The following is a 23053-nucleotide window of genomic DNA, read 5'->3' on the forward strand; positions in this document are numbered from 1 at the left end:
GCTAGAAGAAAATTACGAAAGTTAAAATTTATCCAAAAGTATAGCCGCTACAGTAAATCAAAAACATATGTGAATGTTTACGCTTTCTCCAATTTTTCTAAAGGAATTTTAAAAGGAAATCGCTTTTCTGTAACTCTTATACCTGCACTGTTATTGCTGAATGAATATAAATTAGCTTAGCCTAGAATTTCTAATAAAATATTTAAAATATGGAAGCCAATTTAATTCGGTAAGCATAATCCACGGCAATAAAATTGGCAAACACGAGGTTGATAAAACAAACAATGCTAATACCCCTCCCCGATAACACCTAACGAATACATAAAAAAAAAAGATTTGACGCGGATTTATTGCGTTCAAATCAGGACCGACCCTAGCCACTGCGACAACTCTTAAAAATGTTGTCATCTGATTTATAAAAGTAGAAACGGAAAAGAAGCAACAGATCTTATTCAAAATGTTTTATAATGATACAAATATGGTTTATACGGGATCTGATCTGTTAATGATGAGTAATCAGTGAGAAATTGAGAAAGAAAATAAAATCAATCGTCAATTGTGTCCTGGATAATTAGTTTAGATCAATAACTCCGCTAACAACTACGAACACGTTAAAAAAACGTGATGCAAAAGTGTAACAATGGTAACTTTTACTCCTGAAGAATATTGCGACAAAGTAATTACATTTAGCGCAAATTCGTGGTGTAATTTTACAAAATGCCCAAAAGAACTCGTGACAGGGAACATATTATGTCATGTGACAGACATTAAATTACAATGTTATGATGCAACTCACAAAGTTTTTCCTTTTTTTTTTTGTTATATAGTAGATTATTGAAATATATCCCATTATTTTCCTGAATTTATTTTTGGACGGATCCAAACAAATCACCACGTATCTTTACTCACCTCTGGGGAAGCAGCCTATCGTTGGCCAAGAACCCAGCATTGTGCATCCCTTTTTGATAGTCGCCATGTCTGGCTTGCACCGCATACGACGCCAGTAGGACGGAAGTTTCGGGAGGACAGTATATTTCGTCCGACAAGATGGCGTTCTTTACTTGGAGATAGAACAGCCTCAAGGTAATATCCTGGATGAGTTCTTCGGCGACGTCTTCGGGGTAGAATTTGGCGCGGAATTTGAACTGGAGGGGATTCTCTTTCTTGACGTCTTGGCTCATAACCTGCAAAAAGCGCCACTTTAGAATACAATCCATCTGATCAATATTTAAAGTTTATTCTCGGATCACTGATAAAAACAGAGAAAGGTAAAGGACCAAGAACATACCCTTGAGGACTTCTAAAAACACATGGTGGGTATTTGTGATTATGTACTTGAAATTAATTAAAATATTACTGACATTGTTTAAATTTATTACAGTAACGGCTAGATTTCTTGCATTATTTCTTTAAATTTATTCCTGCTTTAGTATGTATTTTTTTCAAATTCCTATTACTTTATAAACAAATTCTTTAGCGGTTTACAAATTGAACTCGAGTACATTCTCAATATTTACAATTCCTACGCGTATGTAAAGTAAATAAATAAATTGTTAAGATAAAAAACAAAGGAAATTTTTATATACGCCTACAATAATGCAATGTATTTATATTATTCACGTATTTTACCAACGAATATGACTTCAATGTATAGAAATTTAACAACTACAGTACCTATATAATAAATAACAGTGAAATATGTAGCTAAACATTGCACATTTTATTTATATATTTAGTCCAGGCGCTAGAGAAGTAAAAGTAGACTTTGGCGTTTGTGTTTGAACTCATCTATTTTGTTGTACAGAAAAATTTCAAATATTATGTAGAATAAGAATCCGAGTTTGCCTATTTCTAAAAACCATTGCTAAATCAGGGGAACAGCAAACATACAAGAAGGAAAATAACCCGTTTTTCGACATATTTTTCCCTGTAACATTGAAAGTAAGCCCTAAATAAAAAAAGTCTTTCTTTATTTTTTGTTTATTTGATGTTTTTTATAAAGTTTCAATAATTGCGAATCAAAAAAAGGTTGAATTTGCATTAACAATGGGCGAGAAATAGTAGATCATATGTATTTAGACCAATTTTTAAAATAAGTAAATATTTATAAATATTGATGAAACTTTGTGAACAAAGTAAAACATATGTCAATTCTACCCTAAAAATTTTGCAACGATCTATAGCGTGGTTTTCGATTGACAACTACTGTTAATTAAGAAAATTTCAGAAAGTTTATCGTTTACCGTGGGTTTAAATTAAGGTTTAGAAAGGGCACACAATTTTTTAGAGATACTTGTCATAATAAACAATGATCAATAATAAAAATATCTGCAATCGACAAAATCTTGCACACATAAAAACTACGTCGTAACCCCGTGCTTTTTAGCCAAATACGACAGCATTGTAATGTGTAGATTCTGATATAGAAGCGTAAAGTTAATAATAATTTATAGGTCACGTAATAGCGAAGTTGAGAGAAAAAAATATGTTTTTATAGCTAACTACAAGTACTTTCAATATCCGTTTAGTGCATTTTCGGTAGAAAACCGAAAAGCTTAATGAAAGAAAAATCAAGAAAGGTCAGTGGTCATTGGAATTTCTTGGCAGAGCGAGAGTGAGGATGATTGAGAGCAGTTGCGGGAACGGTAGCACTTATCAAGACGATTTTTTTTTTAAATTTGATATATAGCAAAATGAGAGGAATAAGAATATTCTTTTTTGCATTCGATTGTCGATTGCATAGAAAAATCTCTGGGCAATAGATAATTGTTTACAATTCTAAATGGTTATAATAGTGTAAAAACAGGTATTTTTAGTATTGATCATTGTTTATTATGACGAGTATCTCTAAAAAATTATGTGTCCTTTCTAAACCTTAATTTAAACCCACGGTACGTGATAAAGTTTTTGAAATTTTCTTAATTAACAATCCTGTCAATCGAAAACCACGTGATCGATCATTGCAAAATTTTTAGGGCAGAATTGACATATATTTTACTATTTGTTCACTAAGTTTCATCAATATTTTTAAATATTTACTTATTTTAAAAATTGTTCAAATATACATATGATTTTCTACTATTTTTAGCACATTTTTAATGTAAAATTCAACTTTTATATTCGGAGTTGTTGCGACTATAGAAAATTGGCAAATAAACAAAAAATAAAAAATTACATTTTGATTTAGGGCTTACTTTCAATGTTACAAAAAAAAATATGTCAAAAACGGGTCATTTTTGCTTCTTTTTGTCTATTTGTTGTTCACTTGAATTTAGCAATGTTTTTTTGGAATAGGAAGACTCGGATTCTTATTCTGCATAATATTTGGGATTTTTCTGTACAACAAAATAGATGACGAATGATCTACCGCCTGGACTAATAAGTTTTATTGAGTTTTAACAAAAATTTACAACATTTAATAACTTTGTGTTATTTTTAAAACTCAAATTATAGTTAAAAAAATTCGCAATGGGGTCGGAATAGCCTAAGAAAATATTTTTTTCCAGTTTATATTTTAGAGGTATTTTTATTATTTCTGGAATTTCATTTTTCTAATAAGTTCAACTATGTTACTTTTCATAATAAAACATCATATTTTCCAGTTTTTTACGGGACTTGATGAAGGATGATGTATGAGAAATACCTAAATCAAAAACGAGACATCCTGCAAACTCATCTTATGAATATATTCCTGAATTTTGGCAGACATGCGAAATGAATATGAATTAGTTGACACAGAAGTCATGTTTACCAACTAAAAGCTTGTTATTCGAATTCTGAAATAAATAGCAAGCGTGGAACCTGTCATGTTCAGAGGGATCAATGATTCTCTCCCAATTTTTTTTGCGCATTTTCTCAAATCGTATATTAAACTAATAACACGGGCTGACAAGATTTTAACCCAACGACACGAATATACTTTCCCAAAGGATATTGGTGCGCTGAATTCGAATCCAAGGTCCAAATTTCTAAATTGACTTTGGTTTTCGAGATATCCTAACCTAAAAGTGCCAGTATCGCGATTTTTTGACATATTTGACAAACCTTATGGGTTTATTAGTTCGGGATTGAGCGTATTAGCCTCTTTTGCGTGAAAATGTATTTCTTCTAGAGGGCGCCACCAGCGACCATTAGGACGCATTTAAATTGCCAAAACTGTTTGTGCCACGGTGTATTTCACTTTTCCCCCAACTTTTCTGCTTAAACAAGGTATACCTTTCTAATATATCTAAAGCCAACGGATTTCAACAAAAACGCGTTCAAATTTGTAAATGCATAAAGAAATTGTTTAAAATTGTAATGTAATTACACAAATATCGCGGTTACTCAAACATACGTTTAACAAGGTAGTCTTCATATTCAACGAGCACACCAAAAAAGGCAACAATACATTAATAAATTATGTGCTATAACGGCTGAATTAAATAGGATATTAGCGATGTATCTGTATATTAATATTCCACTTTTTAAGAGACCTCTGTAAATTGCAAGCAGTTGCAGGATACAACGCACAACGTCGAGCCGATTCTTTTCAGTGCACAGAACGAGTTTCTTGCTCGAGTGATCGAAGTAATGCCCGGTAATTAGGGGTACCTCAACCGAGAAATATTACTTATAATTCGGTGTTTATAAGCAGGTATTTTATATCAAAAACGAGGCAGGTGCGTGCTTAACCACCACGGGAAAACATACTTTTGCAAGCGAGATTTTTTTCTCCCTTTAATATAGGGGCTGCGAAGAAATATTTGTGTTTGTTTTCTCGCGTCCATGTTTGTTCCACTTTAAGATAAATGAAGAATTATTTACTGTGTTGTTTAGCAATAACTAATGACTATATTATATGCCTGCCAATAAAATTTAATTGTTTTATGAACCAAAGCAATTAATAAACTAACAATAAGTTCAGTTATTTAGATACGAGTCTTCTGCGAAATTAGAAGAAAATTGCTCGTGTAATTGTCTTTAGTTTTTTTGCCACTTTCAGTGAAATTGGATTAAAAAATAACTCAATAAAGAAATAACGTTAAATGAAGTTGAGTATTTATTTACATCAACAGCATTTTTGTTCAGATATAGATGTTAAAATCATCTAGAGGATGTGTGTCATATCCGATTTGGTAAGAATGCGGTTGTTCTTTTTTTTAATGATTCCTTTATCGCTGAAACAAGATAAAAACCAAGCTTTTATGGTTAATAACGTTTTTCTCGCCTTTGGATTAAAAAACTCAAATGGCAACTATGGTAAGCTTATAATTCACCAAAATGCAGATGTTCATTACAAAATCTACAAAGTAAAGTTCGTCTATGAAATTTTATTACTTTATGAGGCGTTAAAGTAATTAGTAATAATTAAATTCATTACTCACTCTGGTGGTCTACCTGATTATGCGAAATTCAACAGAAATTACGTAATTATGTTTATTTTGTTATTAGTTTAATGGCTTTCTGAATCATGCATTAATTGAGGTTTTTAACAGAAAAATTATAATCTTCAAAGAAAATGTAATGCAAATCTTTGAAGGGAAAAATACAGTAAATCTTTGTTATACTGTTATCTTGCGTAATATTTAAAATTTACCTTTAAAATCTGAAAAACGAAGGTATTTCGTCTTTTTTTTTATTAAAATTGGATTCTGAACCATATCCTTTATTTTTCGCTTACTGTTGTAGATCACGTTATACAGGCTGTCTTCTAAAAAGCGCCGCAAGCCATAACTCCGTCATTTATAGTCTGATTTTAAAAACTACTTTTGTGGAATATGCATTACAGAAAATGCTTGAAAATATCAGTCAATACCGCATTATTAGCGGCCGTTAATAGACAACAAAGCAAGTAAATGTAATTTTAGCATTCGTGTATCATTTTTTTTACGCATTATACTCTTTCTGTGTGATTTACAGTAGGTTATTTATTGAAATAAGCTCAACAGTGCAAATTATGAGTAATGATCAATTGATGGACATGATTCAGGTATACTTTCGGTGTAATACAAATCATGGTGCAGGAGTCGGCCTTTACAAATAACTATTTCCTCACAGAGAAGTTCCAGAACCACGTAGATTTGTAAGACTTGAAGAAAATTTGAGAAACTATGGTGCTTTTCAGAAACCAAAGCGAGAAGAACGCCAATTTAGTGAAAACATCGAGAAAACCCAAGAATTTCCATTCGGGAAATTTCTAATAATAATAGAGCATCAAAGAGAATTGTACATGCAGTATTGAAAAAGCACAAATTCAAGCCATACATTCCTCAAAAAGTACAGGCAATAGAGGACGGCTACAATTAGTTTCTTTAATTGTTTTGTGTTTGTTGTTCTTGGTTTAATGTGTTTTGTGTTTAATTAATGTTATGTCGTATTTAATTAAATTGTTTTTCTTTTAATTGATATTCATTGTATTGTTTCTTTTCTGTTAACTATAAAATTCTCTTTTGAGTTTTATTTACTTTGCTGTATATATTTTTGTTTTCCATGGCACAGATGATTAGTCAAAATACATTTATTTATCATGACTAATATTTTGTCGTCTTTTCTGTAATAAATGCTTTACAAAAGTAAAGTTCATATACATCATTTGATTCAGAAAATAAATCTACACAAAAGAACTATATTGCCAATTAAAAAAAAGTGGACTAAATGAGCTCTAACAGGCTCGCTTTGTAGTGTATTTAGAGACATTTCATTTAATTTTTTGTTTTTTTAAATCAGACTATAAATAACGGAGTTATGGCTTGCGGCGTTTTTTTAGGGGACAGCCTGTATAAGAGTCTCGAACAACTAGTAATTATATTCTGCAAAGCACCACCTTTTTCTTGTATCCAATAGATCTGAGGAAACTTTGTCATAATTTGTGGAAAAGCCGATCTAACTGTTATAGTCTTTCCGATCTCAATTGATGAACCAAGAGATTGGCAGTATGTACCAGGTTCGATCGCTGACGCAGCAACTCGGCATTCAAATATTTGAAAAACTTATTCCCATATTTATTTAGCCATACCCATATACAGGTCTGGTCGTCCAGTTGAAAATTGAGCGCGCGGGCAAACGCGGCACAAACACAGCCGCACTGGGCGACCTGACCATAAATTCAGTTGTTGACAAATGGCTTATCAGTGCAGTGCAGCAATGCGGAATTTGGTGTGATACAATATATTAACAAGTTTTTTTATTAAAATAAAAATAATTTTTATAATTCACAGTAAAAGGCCAATTATTTATTAACATTTAACGTACCTATTTCTTTAAACGATTTTGTTAAGAGTTGTAGAAGTTAATGTACGTAAATTTAAATTTTAATCATTTTAATACGTATCGCCGCGTCAAAAACTGCGATCGTCCTCCCCGCCCGGACGAAATTCGATCGGAATAGCGGCGGAAGTTCCGTTAGCATCTCTCGAAACGCAATATCCGGTCACACTAACAACGCCGAGCTGGTCGTCCCTGGCTGGGCTGCACATGAATAGGAAACGGTACCCGGCTTTATTTTTTCCTATTAGACCCATTACACGTGAAGCGTGGTGTCATTATTGCCCATTGTTTCTCTAAATTGGAATAAAACCCGACGTTTTTTTATTTCGTAAATACTCCGACAGAATAGCGAGTCGATATTTGTGAGTCACGGTCTTGTAACAGATCGCAATTAGAAATAAAGTCGATAACAACAAAAAATAAAACACGTCAGAGATTCACTGATTTAAAAATTAAAAAAAAAAATCGGAAAAAGGTTCGAGAAAGCAAAAAATACACCCACTTGGTCGCCCTTAGGAGATTATCCCCAAATTAGTCATCAACAGTAATGATTAATTTACAATGAACAGTGTAGTAATTTGATATTGTTGTTAATTTTTAATCTTCGCAAATAAATAGGAAATAAAATTACTGTTTCAAAAAAAATTACTGGACACTCGGCTTGTATTTAATAGTAGGTATTAGTATATTTTATATTGGCAAAAAGTAATGACAATTAATTTAATTTAATATAATTTAAAGGATTATTGAAAAAGATCTTAATATAATAACAAAAATTTCCACTCACGAATTGTTTACAATAAATATGTATTAGCAAATATCAAAATTAAAATATTAACCATATTAACCAATATAATCAATGCGGGGATTATTCATATTACAAAACCTATATATAAGTATATTTTCATTGAATTAATTAAACATACATATAAAAAAGGAACAAGGAAGTCATTTTGATCTATTAACATAAAGCAATACAAAAAGAAGCAAGAAAAATGTGTTTGATAAAAATTTTTATTGTGATTTTCGTTCCGTAGAATATCGACGAATTCGATTGCGTTAAAAGTGCCGCAATTTTTTTCTGTAATACGTAAATAAAATAAACGCTGTAGTATGTAAATACATATAACAGGAGTTACTTATGAAGAGAAATTAAAATTATTATCGAGCTTGTCTCTAGGAACAAAATAAAATTGCAATTAATATTCTACAAAAACTTTATAAAAAACATCCTAAAATTAAAACGAATTCAGTCATCTTTTTAAGAAAAATAAACCACCATTTCTTCAATACACTAATTGTAACGAACTTATAGTCCAATTAAATGGGTCTTTAAATCGCAATTTTGGTCAACTTGCCTGAATTTTACCCCTGGTCAGGGGTGAAAAAAGACAAAATAAGGGGTTTTTCAAGATAATCAAGGGGTATGAGCTAGGGAAAAAGTTTCTTATAAAAATTCCACATAATAATAGTCTATTGACTTTTGCTTGTACTATTAAAATTAACAGTGTTAGGGAGACTGGATAATTTCAGAAATTTAAAAAATCATAAGCAGAAAAATGAATTAATTTTATAATTTTTTTTCAAATTTCTGTTAAAAATGTAAACCATCTTTTCAGAAAAATACAGGGTGTTTCTTAATAACGTGCTAATATTTAAGGAGGTTATTCTCGGGTCCATTTTAAGAAAAAAACTTCATATGAATATATGTTCTAAAAGTCTTAACTTTTCAACTACAAGGTGCTAAAGTTTTATGAAAAAACATGTTTTTTTTGATAACGTTGGTATTACCCTAGATATTTTTTTAAATTTGGTACACGCCTTCTATTCATCGAGATGCATTTTCTGATGAACAAACAATATTTGTTATTTTTGCCAGTGGCGTCTGTACAGGTTTTGTATTGCATATTTTTGAAGAAAAATACGTTACGCCAGGGTAATTTTCTTTTACCATTCCAAAATTTATGTAGATTACTGTAATTTCATAATTTCAACGTTTAAAAGTTATTATCTTAAATAAATTATTGTTCAAAGTTACATATATCTTTTTTTTTCTCGTAAGTGATCCAATAAGATGTAAATGAATGAATTTTATTTTTTATACGAAAACCGTACGTCAAACGAAAAAAATTCAAGACTCCACATTTGCTCAGAAAGGAATGAGGATTTTAAAACTGATGTTTAATTTAAGAAAAAGCAGTGGCGTAACATATTTTTCTACAAAAATATTCAATACAAAACCTGTACAGACGCCACTGATAAAAGTAATAATTGTTTGTACATCAGAAAATGCATCTCGATGAATAGAAGGCGTGTACCAAATTTGAAAAAATATCTAGGGTAGGTAATACCAAAGTTATCATAAATGTTTTTTCATAAAACTTTAGCACTCTGTAGTACAAAAGTTAAGACTTTTAGAACATATGTTCATATGAAGTTTTTTTCTTAAAATGGACCTAAGAATAACGTCCTGAAATATTAGCACGTTATTAAGAAACACCCTGTAGATATATTTTTTAATTTTTAATAAAAAAGTTAACAATTTCACAAAGCGAAAGTGATTTTTTATATATTCATTATTTTAAATAATCAATCGAATGGCATAGAACAAAATTGTTTTAGTGTTAAATCATAAACATTAACGATTAAAAAATTGAAATTGTTATAACTTTTTAATTAAAAATTTAAAAACATGTCTATTTCTCTGAAAAGAAACTATACATTTTTTAGAGCAGATTGAAAAAAAATTATAAAATTAATTCATTTTTCTGCTTATTATGATTATTTTTAAATTTCTGAAATCATCCCTTAACTTCTAGCCACCCTATCTCTGTTAATTTTAATAGTACAAGAAAAAGTCAATGAACCATTTTTATGTAGAATTTTATACTCTATAACTTTTATAAGAATTTTTTTTTCTAGCTCGTACCCCTTTTGAGTTATCTTGAAAACCTCTTTTATTTTATCTTTTTTCACCCCTGGCCGGGGATTGAAAAAAAAATTACTGTCATTTATTGTTATTATATACCTCAAACTAACTTATATAAAAAATTCAGGCAAGTTGACCAAATTGCTATTTAAAGGCCCATTTAATTGACTATTAATACAACTTCACATTATAAAACTAGGTGAATATGTTTGTTACAGCATTTTCCGTATATTTATCGGATATTTAATTGTGTTTAATTCACATTTATGCCGATTTTGATATATATCTAAATCTATTTTTTAAACACTTCTCACGAATTTGTACACCTATTTAAAGGATGTCCTACCCCTCGAACCAGGAAGACCAAACCGAATCATTTCGCATCCTCATCGATTTAATACACCCATACGTTCGTGTACAGATAATTTATTTTGACGATCTACGTTGCAAAACAAATGAATTTATATGAATTCCTATCAGGGAGATGGCTATGACTGTGCGAGCGGTGAACGAGGTGAACGTAACATTCCACGAATAGAAGTTGGCTAAGACACCAGTGGCGGCGCCACGTTTGAAGAGGTGCCGAAATTAAATTAATTCCAATAATTTTTTAAATTCCAGATCAAAATTTCATCTCTTATGTGTCTTTTTACATTATATTCAACCAATCAGCGATCGCATTATCTCGAGTGCAGACGTAACGTTTTGTCATTGTTCATTGTAAACGAATCATTAATATTGATGACGCCAAGATGGCTCTGTATTTATGATGCCAAAAGATGATGATTTGATACTTCAAAAAATTATTGAAAATCATTTATATGGAATACCACCGTAAACTTCTACAGTTAATCACATTTAAACTAAAAAAATAAGAAAAACGAATATAATCCCCACTTAGGTTCAGAGAAGGAAGATAGATTTATCAATGTCTGTGTCCGTTTTCTGTTGCCTTTCGTCGTTTTTCGCTGCCCTTGAAAATAGTGTCATAGTTCAACTATTAAATGTTTCAAATAGTTGTAGAAAACATTCTCTTGTAAGAATGGTGTCCTTAAAAACATGGTATAAGGATAATCCTCTAGGTTATAAGCAAATTATGGCAAAAGAATTATAACACGTATTGAAGTTAAGATTATCAGTGACATTTATTTCTTATTAAAACTCTCTTATTTGTTTCTAAGAACACCTAATGCAAACTAATGAATAAATTCAGCTCTAGACGCAGTCACTTGCTAAATATTTACAAAATAAACAAATGTAGTATGGTGTGCATGACTAAATACTCAAGAATGTAAATATGTGCGTAGATATGCGTAATATACAAATTTGTCAAACGCAAACAAATGTCGTATCGCGTGGATGGTGCATATCGATGTTTCACGCGCCAAATATTCACCGTCAAAGCTAGAGAAATGGCACATCGTTGGACTATTCAACAAGTAAGACTCATAATATTTGCTTAACGATTGTTTAGCGAATGAAATTATTCATTATCTTTCCAATTGTCAAAAAACAATTCGTTGATTTTCAAAGATATTATTGCTGCTTACAATATAACCTCCAGATGTCTTCATCTCAAGGCCTAATCGTCTAAATGGATCACAACTGAATAACAACGACCATTATTCAAGAATAATAAACAGTACCAACACAAACATTAAAATAAATCGTGTGGCCTTTTAGATCTTTACCACCGCCCACTGAATTACCGGCCGAACGCCCATGGCGGAGGAGTCATCTCGGTGACCTTGCATGATGTGGCATTCCGACTAGACCAAGTGTACCAATAATTTTTTCTAGGTGTAACAATCGATGGGTAGAGTTTCCCACAGATTTGTGATGAACAAATTTTCTAAAATGTTCTAGATACGTATTTTTTCCGATTTTGGACTTTTACAAAGAGTTGATAAAGTTTAATACATTTTCATAAATTAAAATTTATCGAACCTTTTGAATCAGACAGAGTAAAACCTTTAAATTACATATTATTTTTCAAACTAACATTTCGTGAAAACTTTTTTCCAATGTCTTCTGCTTGTCGCCATGAATAATGTGCCAAAAAACTTGATTTTTTTAGATTTTTGTATGAAGTCATTATTTAACTAGCATTTAAAAAAATATATATAGGAACTACTCAACTAAAATCTAATAATAATAATAATAATAATAATAATAATAATAATAAAAGTTTATATCTTCTANATAATAATAATAATAATAATGAAATAAAAAATGCAAGAAAAAATTATATAATTTTAATATTTAAAATTTGAAACTATAGCGATTTGGCAATAGATATTCTAGCAACTCCTATAATTTTAAGATTAAATCAACGTTTACAGGTAAGCTTTCGAAATATATGAATCTTACTAAAGTAACCGTAAAAGCCTGAAAAAAACCTAAGATATTCCAAGAGAAAAATCTGCAAAGTTTAGTTTTTCCTATCTCAATTGAAGAACCAAGAGGTTGGCAGTACTCTCGGAATTGAAATATTTGAAACACTTGTTCCCATATTTATTTAGCCATACCCATCCATATACAGGTCTGGTCGAACTAAACGAGTGGTAGAAATGTATACGACCAGTTGAAGAATGTGCGCGCGGGCAATAAATCTCAGTTGTTGACAAGTGGCTGACAAATTGCCTAGCAGTGCAGTGCAGCAATGCGGAATTTGGTGTGATTCAGGTAATTTATTATTTATTATAGGCACCTTCTATTAATCATTCATATTACAATTGCGAAAGGGAGAAATAAGAGGGATATTTAATTTACTAATATTACAACATGACATTTTGGAGACCTTTTGAAACGTAACAAAACGAAATTTACCATCGATATAGTAAAATTGTCTGAAGATATAAATAATTAAAATATATTGTTGGCTAAATGAACATACAGGTTCGGAAAGTCCCCATGGTACATCGGCCGTTACGTAAGAGCGATAAAGTAAGTCATAGAAATCCGTGCGATAGACAAGGATGGTTACATTGAAGACGTTTCATAATCTGCATAGTTGTAACCCGAAACGGGCGGTGACTATTCAGATTATGAAACGTCTTCAATTTAGCCATCCTTGTCTATCGCACGGATTTCTTTACTTTACTTTGTCGCTCTCATGTAAAGGCACATGGACCATGTGGATTTTCCAACCCTGTATACGAGTAATAGAGATTGTCGACACATTATATAGGTACAAATTATTTTTTCTTTTAGCAGAAAACTTTTTTAAGGACGTCTATGAAACTCATTAAATTTTATTGCTAACCGTTTTTATACATGTTCAACTGACTTCGGAAAGACTATATCACAACTTATTCTAAAAGATATGGCCACTATAGTTGTACCATAAAATCCTGAAATTTTATCATATATCCCGTGGAATATATCTCACATTAATTTATCGGAGACCTTTTGCAACACAAATCTAGTAATTACAGACAGAGCTAATTACTTAGAAAGCAAGGAAACTGCTTCTATTGCAAACATTTCATATCCTATTCCCTCAGTAATTCACCAGGAAACCATTACGATATGTTGTGATACTAAATGCACAACTGTTATACAGGGTGTTTTTGAAACAAGTACGTTCCTTGAAATGAGCGATAGAAAATTAGCAACTTTTATTAAGGAAATGCTTCTGTTTCCGAGAAAATCAATTAAGAAAATGAACCATAAATGTAAGGCGACCCTGTGCATCTTGTGCACGTGCATTGTGTGTCACAGAAGGCATACAAAATGTAGAAATTTGTAATTTGCCGTTTTTGAACAAGTGGCATCGTAATTACAAATTTCTTTACACCAAAAAGTAGTTCGAGTTTCAAACTAACTACATTTTATAGAAAATCTGCGTTAAAATGGGGAAAAGGCTGTTATTTGTGCATTGATTCAAATTTAGACAAACTGTGTACCTAATAATAATATTTTTAATAATGTTTTAAATAATAATTATTTGAATTATAACTTTTATAAAAAGAAACAATTCCTTATTTATACATTTAAAGATATCTCAAGGCAGCAACAAAACCTCATGTAAAATGAGAAACGACCATCTGACTGCTACTATCACAATAGCCAGAACACTATAATTAAATTTATTAATTATTTAATAGTTCCCAAAGCATACGAAATCACCAATTGGCTGCCCATTCAATCAATTCAACAACAATGAGCAGCACTTAAAACTGCAATTTAATTCAAAAGGAAAAACACCAACATTTTAATTGTTTATTTATCTTATGAGAGAAAAAGTCGACGTTACGTTTACCATTTATCCTTGCAAGTAAAATGACAAACACCGCGCCTCATGGTTTTTCATGGGAAGTTCGTCGAAACTTCGTCACGAGGTTAGTTTTAAAAAAAGAATATGAATTGTGGTAAACAATCGGCGTTACATAAGCGACCAGGAGAATTACTGAATGTTTACAACACTGAGGTAAAACCAGGTAGAAATAAATTAATGACTTCATTACAATAGCATATGAATTGAAAATAGTGGACGTTCGATTGGGTCGGTCCAAAAAGATTTTAGAATTCTTCGTAGAACAACTGAGGCTTTGGCGCATTTGGCCATCGTATAAATGTAAAAATAACCTTTCTGCTTTAGAAATTAATGAAAAATGCATTTCATTTTTATCTCTAACTCATATTTATACCTCGAAATATTAAATCTGCTGTTATTTTTGAAAAACATTTGCAGTACTTAACTCCCAAATACTTACGAATTAAAAAAAATTCAATATCTAGTAGTAGGTAGTCACTTGACTAGTATTATAATACACATTTTTGCAATATGCAAAAAACCTACCTACTACAATTAAAATTAAAGTACCAAAAAGTCAAAACGTCCGTCTTCAAGCTATATGTGTCTAGCAAACAAAACATCGATGTCCCTACCCGAGTCTGTTGTATGGTGTCATATGTATAGGTCATCTAACTCTTGTACGTTATTTTTAACTCCCAAAAAAGACGAAATGACTCCTCCCAAGCGGCCATGTGCCGTCCACAATTTAATATCGCGTTATTGAAATGCACAAGCACTTCAGTGAACGGAATGGCATGCTGTGGCTAATTGAGTAAATTATTATGTTCTAAAATTGTCTTATTTCGACCACATCCACTTAATTATGACCAGCCACTATCAGTGAATACAGAAAATCCCCATTTTTTAATATCATACGCTTAGGATCATATCGGACACCTTGTTTACAAGTATTTACGTATCTTTCCATTGCTTTGAAAAGTAATTTGGAACAAAAGTTATCTTTGTAGGCCCGACAGGGAATTGAATAAACCTTGCGATGTTTCAAATTAAGTGTCTTATTTTTCCAGTTTATAAATAAACTACTGTCAAGGTAGACAGGATCTGGTCTTTTATGATAATGGCGAATTAGTTACGTGATTCTCATTTCCATTTGGCAGGCATGGTGAAGCTAATTTTAACTAGCTTTTTGCATTTTTTATGTTTCTGGTAGGTGATAAATATAAATAAAAAAAATCGCAACTCAAAAGGTCATCAAAATCTGTGGAAAAAAATAAATCCAAGTTGAAGGTTATTAAGGACTATTTTAGGAAAACAAGAAAAATTAACAAAATGGAGTAGTGACCCCTAGACAACCCTGACCTTTGTCTATGCAACGTGTGACATAAAAGACGGCGTAATTTCAACGTCTATTGCAAAGTTGCTTGATTTTCGCTAAATTTTTCAAATATTTCTGACATTTATTAATTACTTTTGGTTACACTTTACAGACACGTATATTTTGTACAAATTTTAAGAAAAAATTCTAATTCTGAGATAACTAAAATTTTTCTTAAGGCTGGTCTCACTTTTAGTGAGACAATGAGAGAACAAGTAGATTCATCTAGGAAGTGACGAAGCGTAGCACTAAACTAGAGCAACTTCCTTTAATTTTTCGTATTGTAAGATCACGGAGAAGATACAAACATCAGAAAATGTACCCTTCCTGTTTTGTGCAGCAAATTTATAAGGATACTCAATAATTATTGTGATTAATGCATGTGTTAACAGTTTCCTAAAAGCATTCTGCTGGATATGACTATGTTTATAAATAGTGGTTGTATTTTGTTTAGAAATATTGACAGCAACCTACTAGATAATGTATCAATAGAAATTAAAAATACACAACTTGCAATAAAATGTTTTATTTTTTTCCTCAAAAACGGTGCATCTTACGAAAAAAATTGAAGAGACCAATTTGATTCAGAATTGATGGCGGATTTCTAAAAAAATATCAAAACGAGAAAAAGTCAGTGGCGTACCACTTTTTTTTAATTAAAAATTGTGGCATTCTCGCACGAACGCCACTGGTGCTAGTTGAAATATTCAGATTACTTCAAAAAAGCACACTTATCCCTCCAAAGCGTTTTTCAAATTTCGAGTCAATATCTTTAAGATTCTTTGAAATAATTAATAAAAATAAATTAAAAATTAAAAACAGTATCTCGGAAACGAAGTATAATTCGAACTAAGTTTATATGAACTTTTTATCACAAAATAACTTCAGCAACCACCCCCTGTAACATTTCGCACTTATTTACAAACACCTTGTATAAATAGAGCTCTAATATAAATATTTGTTCATTTAATTTTTACATTTCGGTAATACAATACAGTTCGGTAATACAGTGACTAATACTTTACGTAAGAGTTTGTAGCGAAACTAAATCTACGAATTATTCATAATTTATCGACGTTTTGTTTAACTTACATTCTAATCAGTGTTGAAAACTATTTTTTTCAAGTATTCTGTAGCGTCGGTCAAATCCTGAAAAGAATTATCACCTACTGGACAACTTCGACTATCCATCATATTGGAAATGTTCCTTTGCAAAGCCACAAGCCGTTGCCACAATTAGAAATTTCTTGTCATTTTCAAGATAATATATTATTAATATTATTGTACTTTCATCAATCCACTTCGAATGTGCTTTCGAGTTATTTTGGTAATTATTTGGAGGCTTTGTCGGTTTCGGTACAAAAATAAACTTTCACAAACATAGCAGATGATGAGAACTAGCTAAATATGAGAATCTGAAAAATGCTAACAATTTCCCGACAGAGAAAGTTTAAAATAACTCGTTCCTGGTTATATTGTCAAATAACCCAATTTATATACGAGATGTACCAGGTGATCTTCTTTCAAACAAAAAGTTTATATGAATCCAAGACGGATAATAATAGAACCTCGATTTTGGCGGTTCCCTCTGACATCTGCAAGTCCAAAACTGAACGAGACATGGGCAAATTCAATTTACTGATTTACCAATTTATGGTATATACTTTTAGACCAGAAAATTCGTTGATATTTCCAAATCGATTTCTATCATTTCTAAATTTTTCGTCAATACAAGGTGGTCCCGAGGTAACGGGCCAAAATTCATGAGTAGAATCCCCAAGCAAAAATATTGCGATATAGCCGAACTTACCTTAGTCCAAAAGTTGATTATTAAAGAGATACAGGGTGTTAAAAGTAAAATATTAATCAGTTTTTTTTTTTTTCATTTATTCCTTAACAAATGCAATATCCTCAGAAATTTTTGGGGTTTGGAGTTCTTTGGGTAGAGGAATTGAAATCTGTTCACATTATGGTTAAAGTTCATAGAGGGCGCTAGCTGCAATAGATTGAATGTGTTAAAAACGACATAAATTTTTTGTACTTTAAGGTATCTCATCTTTGGTATCAAAATCTTATTTTCCAACTTTTTTTACACAAAAAAAGGTATACTTTATGAAAGTAGCTATCCCGCACCGTTTTCGAGATATTTGGCTTTGAAGCTTCCATTGCTGTTGCATTAAATTACAATTAAGTACCTACTACAGGTATTATTAATTTAGCGACAAAGTTTCTTAAGTAGGATTTGGACGAAAATCAAATAATTGACCTTATTGCTGTCATTTGTATGCTAATTTCTATTAAGTGTTATTCGTACCTAATTAAAATTACATCTTAGCTTATAATTTAAATTGTATACTCGTGTACATAAATGTGGGATAGAATGCCGAGATTTTCGTTTTTGGAGTTACATGAATTCAGTTGTTTATGGAGAAACTATAAACGCCTGAAAAGAACTTTAGCAGCAGATTTCAAATGCTGCAGTCATTTCGCGTTAAGGATTTATACTTTAAAATAAGACAATTTTTTAATAAACGCGTTGATAAATGTATTGAACTTAGAGGTGGACATTTAGAGCAATTATTGTAAAAAAGGCAATTTTTTTTTACTAATGTTTACTATTTTACTGTTTATTACAATTTTTTATTCTAAATAAACCCTTGTTTTTGACATTTATAAATTATTTTCGTTATTTCAACTATTAGCATTAGCAGTTTCAAAGTCAAATATATCGGAAACGGTGCGGGACAGCTACTTTCATAAAGTCTACCTTTTTTATATAAAAAAGTTGGAAAATAAGAATTTGATACCAAATATGAGATACCTTAAAGTACAAAAAAGTTATGTCGTTTCCAACACATTCAATCTACGGCAGCTGGCGCCCTCTATGAACTATAACCAAAATGTGAACAAATTTCAATTCCTCTACCCAAAGAACCCCAAACCCCAAAATTTTGTGTAGATATTTGCATTTATTAAGAAATAAATGGAAATAAACTAAAATAATATTTTACATTTAACACCCTTTAACTATCAACTTTTGGACTAAGGTAAATTCGGCTAAATCGCAATATTTTTGCTTGGGGAATCTACCCACGAATTTTGGTCCATTACCTCGGGACCACCCTGTATATCATATGTAAATATTTAACAATGTGATTAGGATAAAAAGTAAAAAACTTTTACTCTTAACAGTTTTTGCTTGTTTAAATATCAAATAAGAACATCCTAGATCTACAAGAATTAATTTAGGGAAAAATTACATTACCTTAATCAGCTAAAATCTAATTAATTAACGATACTGTACAAAATCAGCAACTCTAATTTTTTTGGTCAAATTATTAACTTTATAAGATGGGCTAGTATTTACTCTGTTAATAATATTGATAAAGTTATACTCTAATTAAAATATATTAAAAACCACTATTAAACAGAAATAGAAAAAAAAATTGAAGCACTTTTTTATATAAATTTTATTCTAGTATGGAAATACATATAGTATAAATTTAGTTCAAATAACTCAAAAAATGTAAGCGTTATTTTTAATTAAAAAATTCAGTATATTCAAATTGTGCTTTATTTAGTATTTAACAAGCAAAAATTATTAAAAATATATTTTTAATGTTGGCGTCAACCGAGATGCCAATTTTGAAACTGTCATTATACTTATATACAGTGTGAACCAAATTTAATTATCAGTACAGAGATCTCAAGAACTACTAGAGATACTGAAAAGCTTACATGGTCAAAGTAGTCAATTTTATTGCAAAAGTAAAAATCATATTTTTAAAATATAGCTGTTAACATTTGTTAATGTTAAGATGTAATTTCTTGTGTTGTTTTCATTGGCGTAGTTAGTTTCTTTCTTAAATAAATTACACGTTATTTAAATAGTTATAGCTGATTAAAGAAAGGGATTTTCATTTTTTTTAAGCAGCTGTGCAGCGCTAATTAAATATGGTTCAATAAGAATTTAAAATATCACGACTTAGTTCTAAAGAACAGTGAAATTATTAGTATTAGCGCACTCATTCTTCAGTGTCGTGACATTTGAACACAGCACTTTGTGAATAAATACTAATTGCAGTTAATTGGAATTTGAAAAAAGTTCCATGAAAATTTGAGTCCCCAGATAATTCCAGATTTTCCAGATCGATAAATACACTAAATATTGTCTAGATAATACAATTGTTATCAAATATGTATATTTTTAATTATTTGGCGCCCAAAATTTACCCCTAGACCAATTCGAGTCATACATTTCGAATATAACCCTTTTCGTCAAACTTTTGGGGTCCTTGAAGAGTTTGGAATTATGTTGTTTAACTTGGTGACTTATTTTAATTCATACAAATGTGATATTTCTTCAACGGTGCGTACAATAGATAATAAATTACGAATTAAACAACTTAATATAAGATAGAGAAGAATTTACCTCCACGTCTACCAACCGCAAATAATGAAGTAACGCCTAACTTTTTTATATCAACCAGACTCGGTACAAAAAGGCAAACAATGAATAAAGGAATGTCGTGGCACAGTTTATTTATCATAAAAATGTAAACGCCATTTAAAGAGATTTACACTAGGTTTTATGGCTATTTAAATATTTACCTCAGCATCACGTAAATTTTAAGATCTGTTATCCACGGCTCTTAAAATACTGAATATTGTTGAAACTCATTAACACCGCGTTCATACAACGACGATAACAGGCAAGGTTGTATAATTGGGTTAACAATGAGCTCAACATATTGAGTGTAGTGACGTCAGAACTGTTTTCACTGGCGGCAACTTTGAATTGCATGTAGTAAAATTGCAACTTTCATCAAAGCAAATTTCTAGCAATACGATTGAACTTACCAAATCGCTATCGCTTTCGTCCCCACTTCCAGCCTCTAGAGTTGTTACGTAGTGCTTTTTAAAAGTCTTAAAACACTTGAAACCCTTATGTACGATACTGTCCGGCTGCATGTAAACATTTTGAAAACTATAAAAGGTATTAGAAGGTAAGAATGTGTACAGTTGAGTAAGGAAAAAGTGTAGAAGGATTTATGGCTCGTTCTGAAATCTAAATAGAAAGCCAAAAATTGTTAGAAACGCCACAAGGACATAATATGTCGTGCACAAGTTACCTACGTTAAAAAAATATATATGACAGAAAAATATGTACACAAATGTTGCAAATCAAGATGTTACTTTTTATTTTTTTTTTCAAATTGTGTACTAACCCTGAACACTTTTTGTTATACTCTGTGCAGCTTTCTTTAGTCTTCTGGGAGAATTTAATAAAAGCACGGTAAAAGTGGCAATACATAAAAAAAAAACAAACCTTGCTTTAGTATCTTCGAGATCTCAAATTTATTAGGAAACATTTTTATTTTGGTTTCGAGATTTTTTTAAAGAAATGGACGGAATTAGATTATTTCGGGCCTCTCAATTAAAAAAAAAAAACAAACAACTATGAATTTGTTGTCTAATGGTCAACATAATTTCGAGTATAATGTAGAAAATGTCAATTACACTAATCTTTAAAAATATAGAGAAATACAGGGTGTTTCTGAAATAAGTGAGGTCCTTTAAAAGGCTGATAGAGGGCACAAAAATAAACAAATGATGGTCCAGCTGTACCTTTGATGTCGAAGCTGTCGCGCGCCGCAGTGCGCAAGCGCTGATGGCGGTTTTGACGGTTTAAATTTTGTGCTCGAAAATGCTGAAATTTATTCAAATTCCGTAACACAAAAATTAAACGATTAAACCGATTACTTACTAATAGACGATATGCTCTACAAAAATTGTTCAAAGTTGTTTTCTTGTGCTAATAAACATTTTATACGAAGTTATATAGTGCAATACACAACGCACCTGCACAAGATGCACAGGGTCGGTTTACATTTATGGTTAATTATCTTAATTAAATTTCCCGAAAACAGAAGCCTTTAGACCATCAGTTGCTTAATAAAAGTTGCTTATTTTCGTGCCTTCTAGTACCCTTTTCAAGGAACGTACTTATTTCAGAAACACCTTGTATATATTGACGTTTCACGGATTGGCTCCGACAAATGTGACATTACTGTATAAATTTTGCTAAAACAAATATCTTTTTATAACATTATATTTTTACAGCTTTGCCGTTACTACATATTTGTTTTATTTTTTTTTAATTAATATCCAATTACAAATGTGTTCAGCCTCAACACAAAAAATAATAATTCGGTATTTAAAAACAAAATGAAAATTTTAGTAACATTGAATAAAAATTAGAAGCAGAAAAAAACAAAAACAAAGAAGCAAACAGAAAAAGACAAGATATAATAAAAAAACTAAAAAACGACCCTTTTAAAGGGCGCCACCTTAACGCGGTAAAAGGGGCTAAGTCTTATATAAATAAATATAAATGCAGTCCATTCAATGATTTCCGTAAACGATATTGATTTTTGAGTTTTTAGCTGAAATTGCTGAATTTTTGTAATTTATCGAATTAAATTTTATCTATCTAAATATCCATTATTTTTTGTGGATTCGAGAATAAGTTTCAAGGGTTTGAGGTTAGGTTTTTATGGACATAGCATAGATCTGAGGCTTCAGAAATAAAAAATATTAGCTCCGGAATAGTTTTCAAGGAGACATCCTTTCGTTTGGAAAATATCCTTCGTTTGACTTTCCAGCTCAGATTTCTTGGATTTGATGTTAGATATTTAAAAATAGTGGTTAAGGGCTTCAAAAATAAAAAATAAAAGTTCCAAAAAAGTTTTCAAGGACTTTTATTGCTTGGTGTGGAACATATACGTTCTATGAATTTCTAGCTTAAGTTCTTAGAACTTGAAGTTGGGTTTTGAGGGTTTTTTGATTAGGTTTTGAAGGGTTTGAGGTTAGGTTTTTATGGGTGTACGATTATGGATTCACAGTTAAGAAATATAAGCTCAAAAATATAGTTTTCAAGTAATCATACCCATAGATTTAGAAAAAAGTCAGTGTATTACTTTGAGGTTAGGTTAGGTTTGATGAATTTGAGGTTATGTTTTTGGGATCAGGTTTAAGGTTGAAAAGAATTGTGAAGCTACATGATTATTTTCGTTGTTTAATCAACCTCAGATACGAAATTGTTGATTTTTTTATTTTTAAACACCGAATTATTATCTTTGGTGTTAAGACTAATGAATTCTCAATCGATTTAAAAGATTCCTATACAGATATATCGAATTATCGCACCAGGATTGCGTTTGTCCCTCTTTTACGAAGA

General features: G+C 30.9%; 1 protein-coding gene across 2 annotated transcripts in view; it reads right to left on the minus strand.

Moving 5' to 3' along the window:
- Positions 1 to 23053, minus strand: part of LOC108903196 (moesin/ezrin/radixin homolog 1) — a 76402-nt gene that overhangs the window by 11390 nt on the left and 41959 nt on the right. For both annotated transcript variants that reach the window (XM_018705287.1, XM_018705286.2), the window contains one exon: positions 910 to 1184. In XM_018705287.1, the coding sequence (XP_018560803.1) occupies positions 910 to 1184 (275 nt within the window). The remainder of the gene's footprint in view (positions 1 to 909; positions 1185 to 23053) is intronic.

The sequence above is a fragment of the Anoplophora glabripennis genome, unplaced genomic scaffold (assembly GCF_000390285.2).
Source record: "Anoplophora glabripennis isolate ALB-LARVAE unplaced genomic scaffold, Agla_2.0 scaffold105, whole genome shotgun sequence".
In the NCBI taxonomy this organism is placed as follows: domain Eukaryota; kingdom Metazoa; phylum Arthropoda; class Insecta; order Coleoptera; family Cerambycidae; genus Anoplophora; species Anoplophora glabripennis.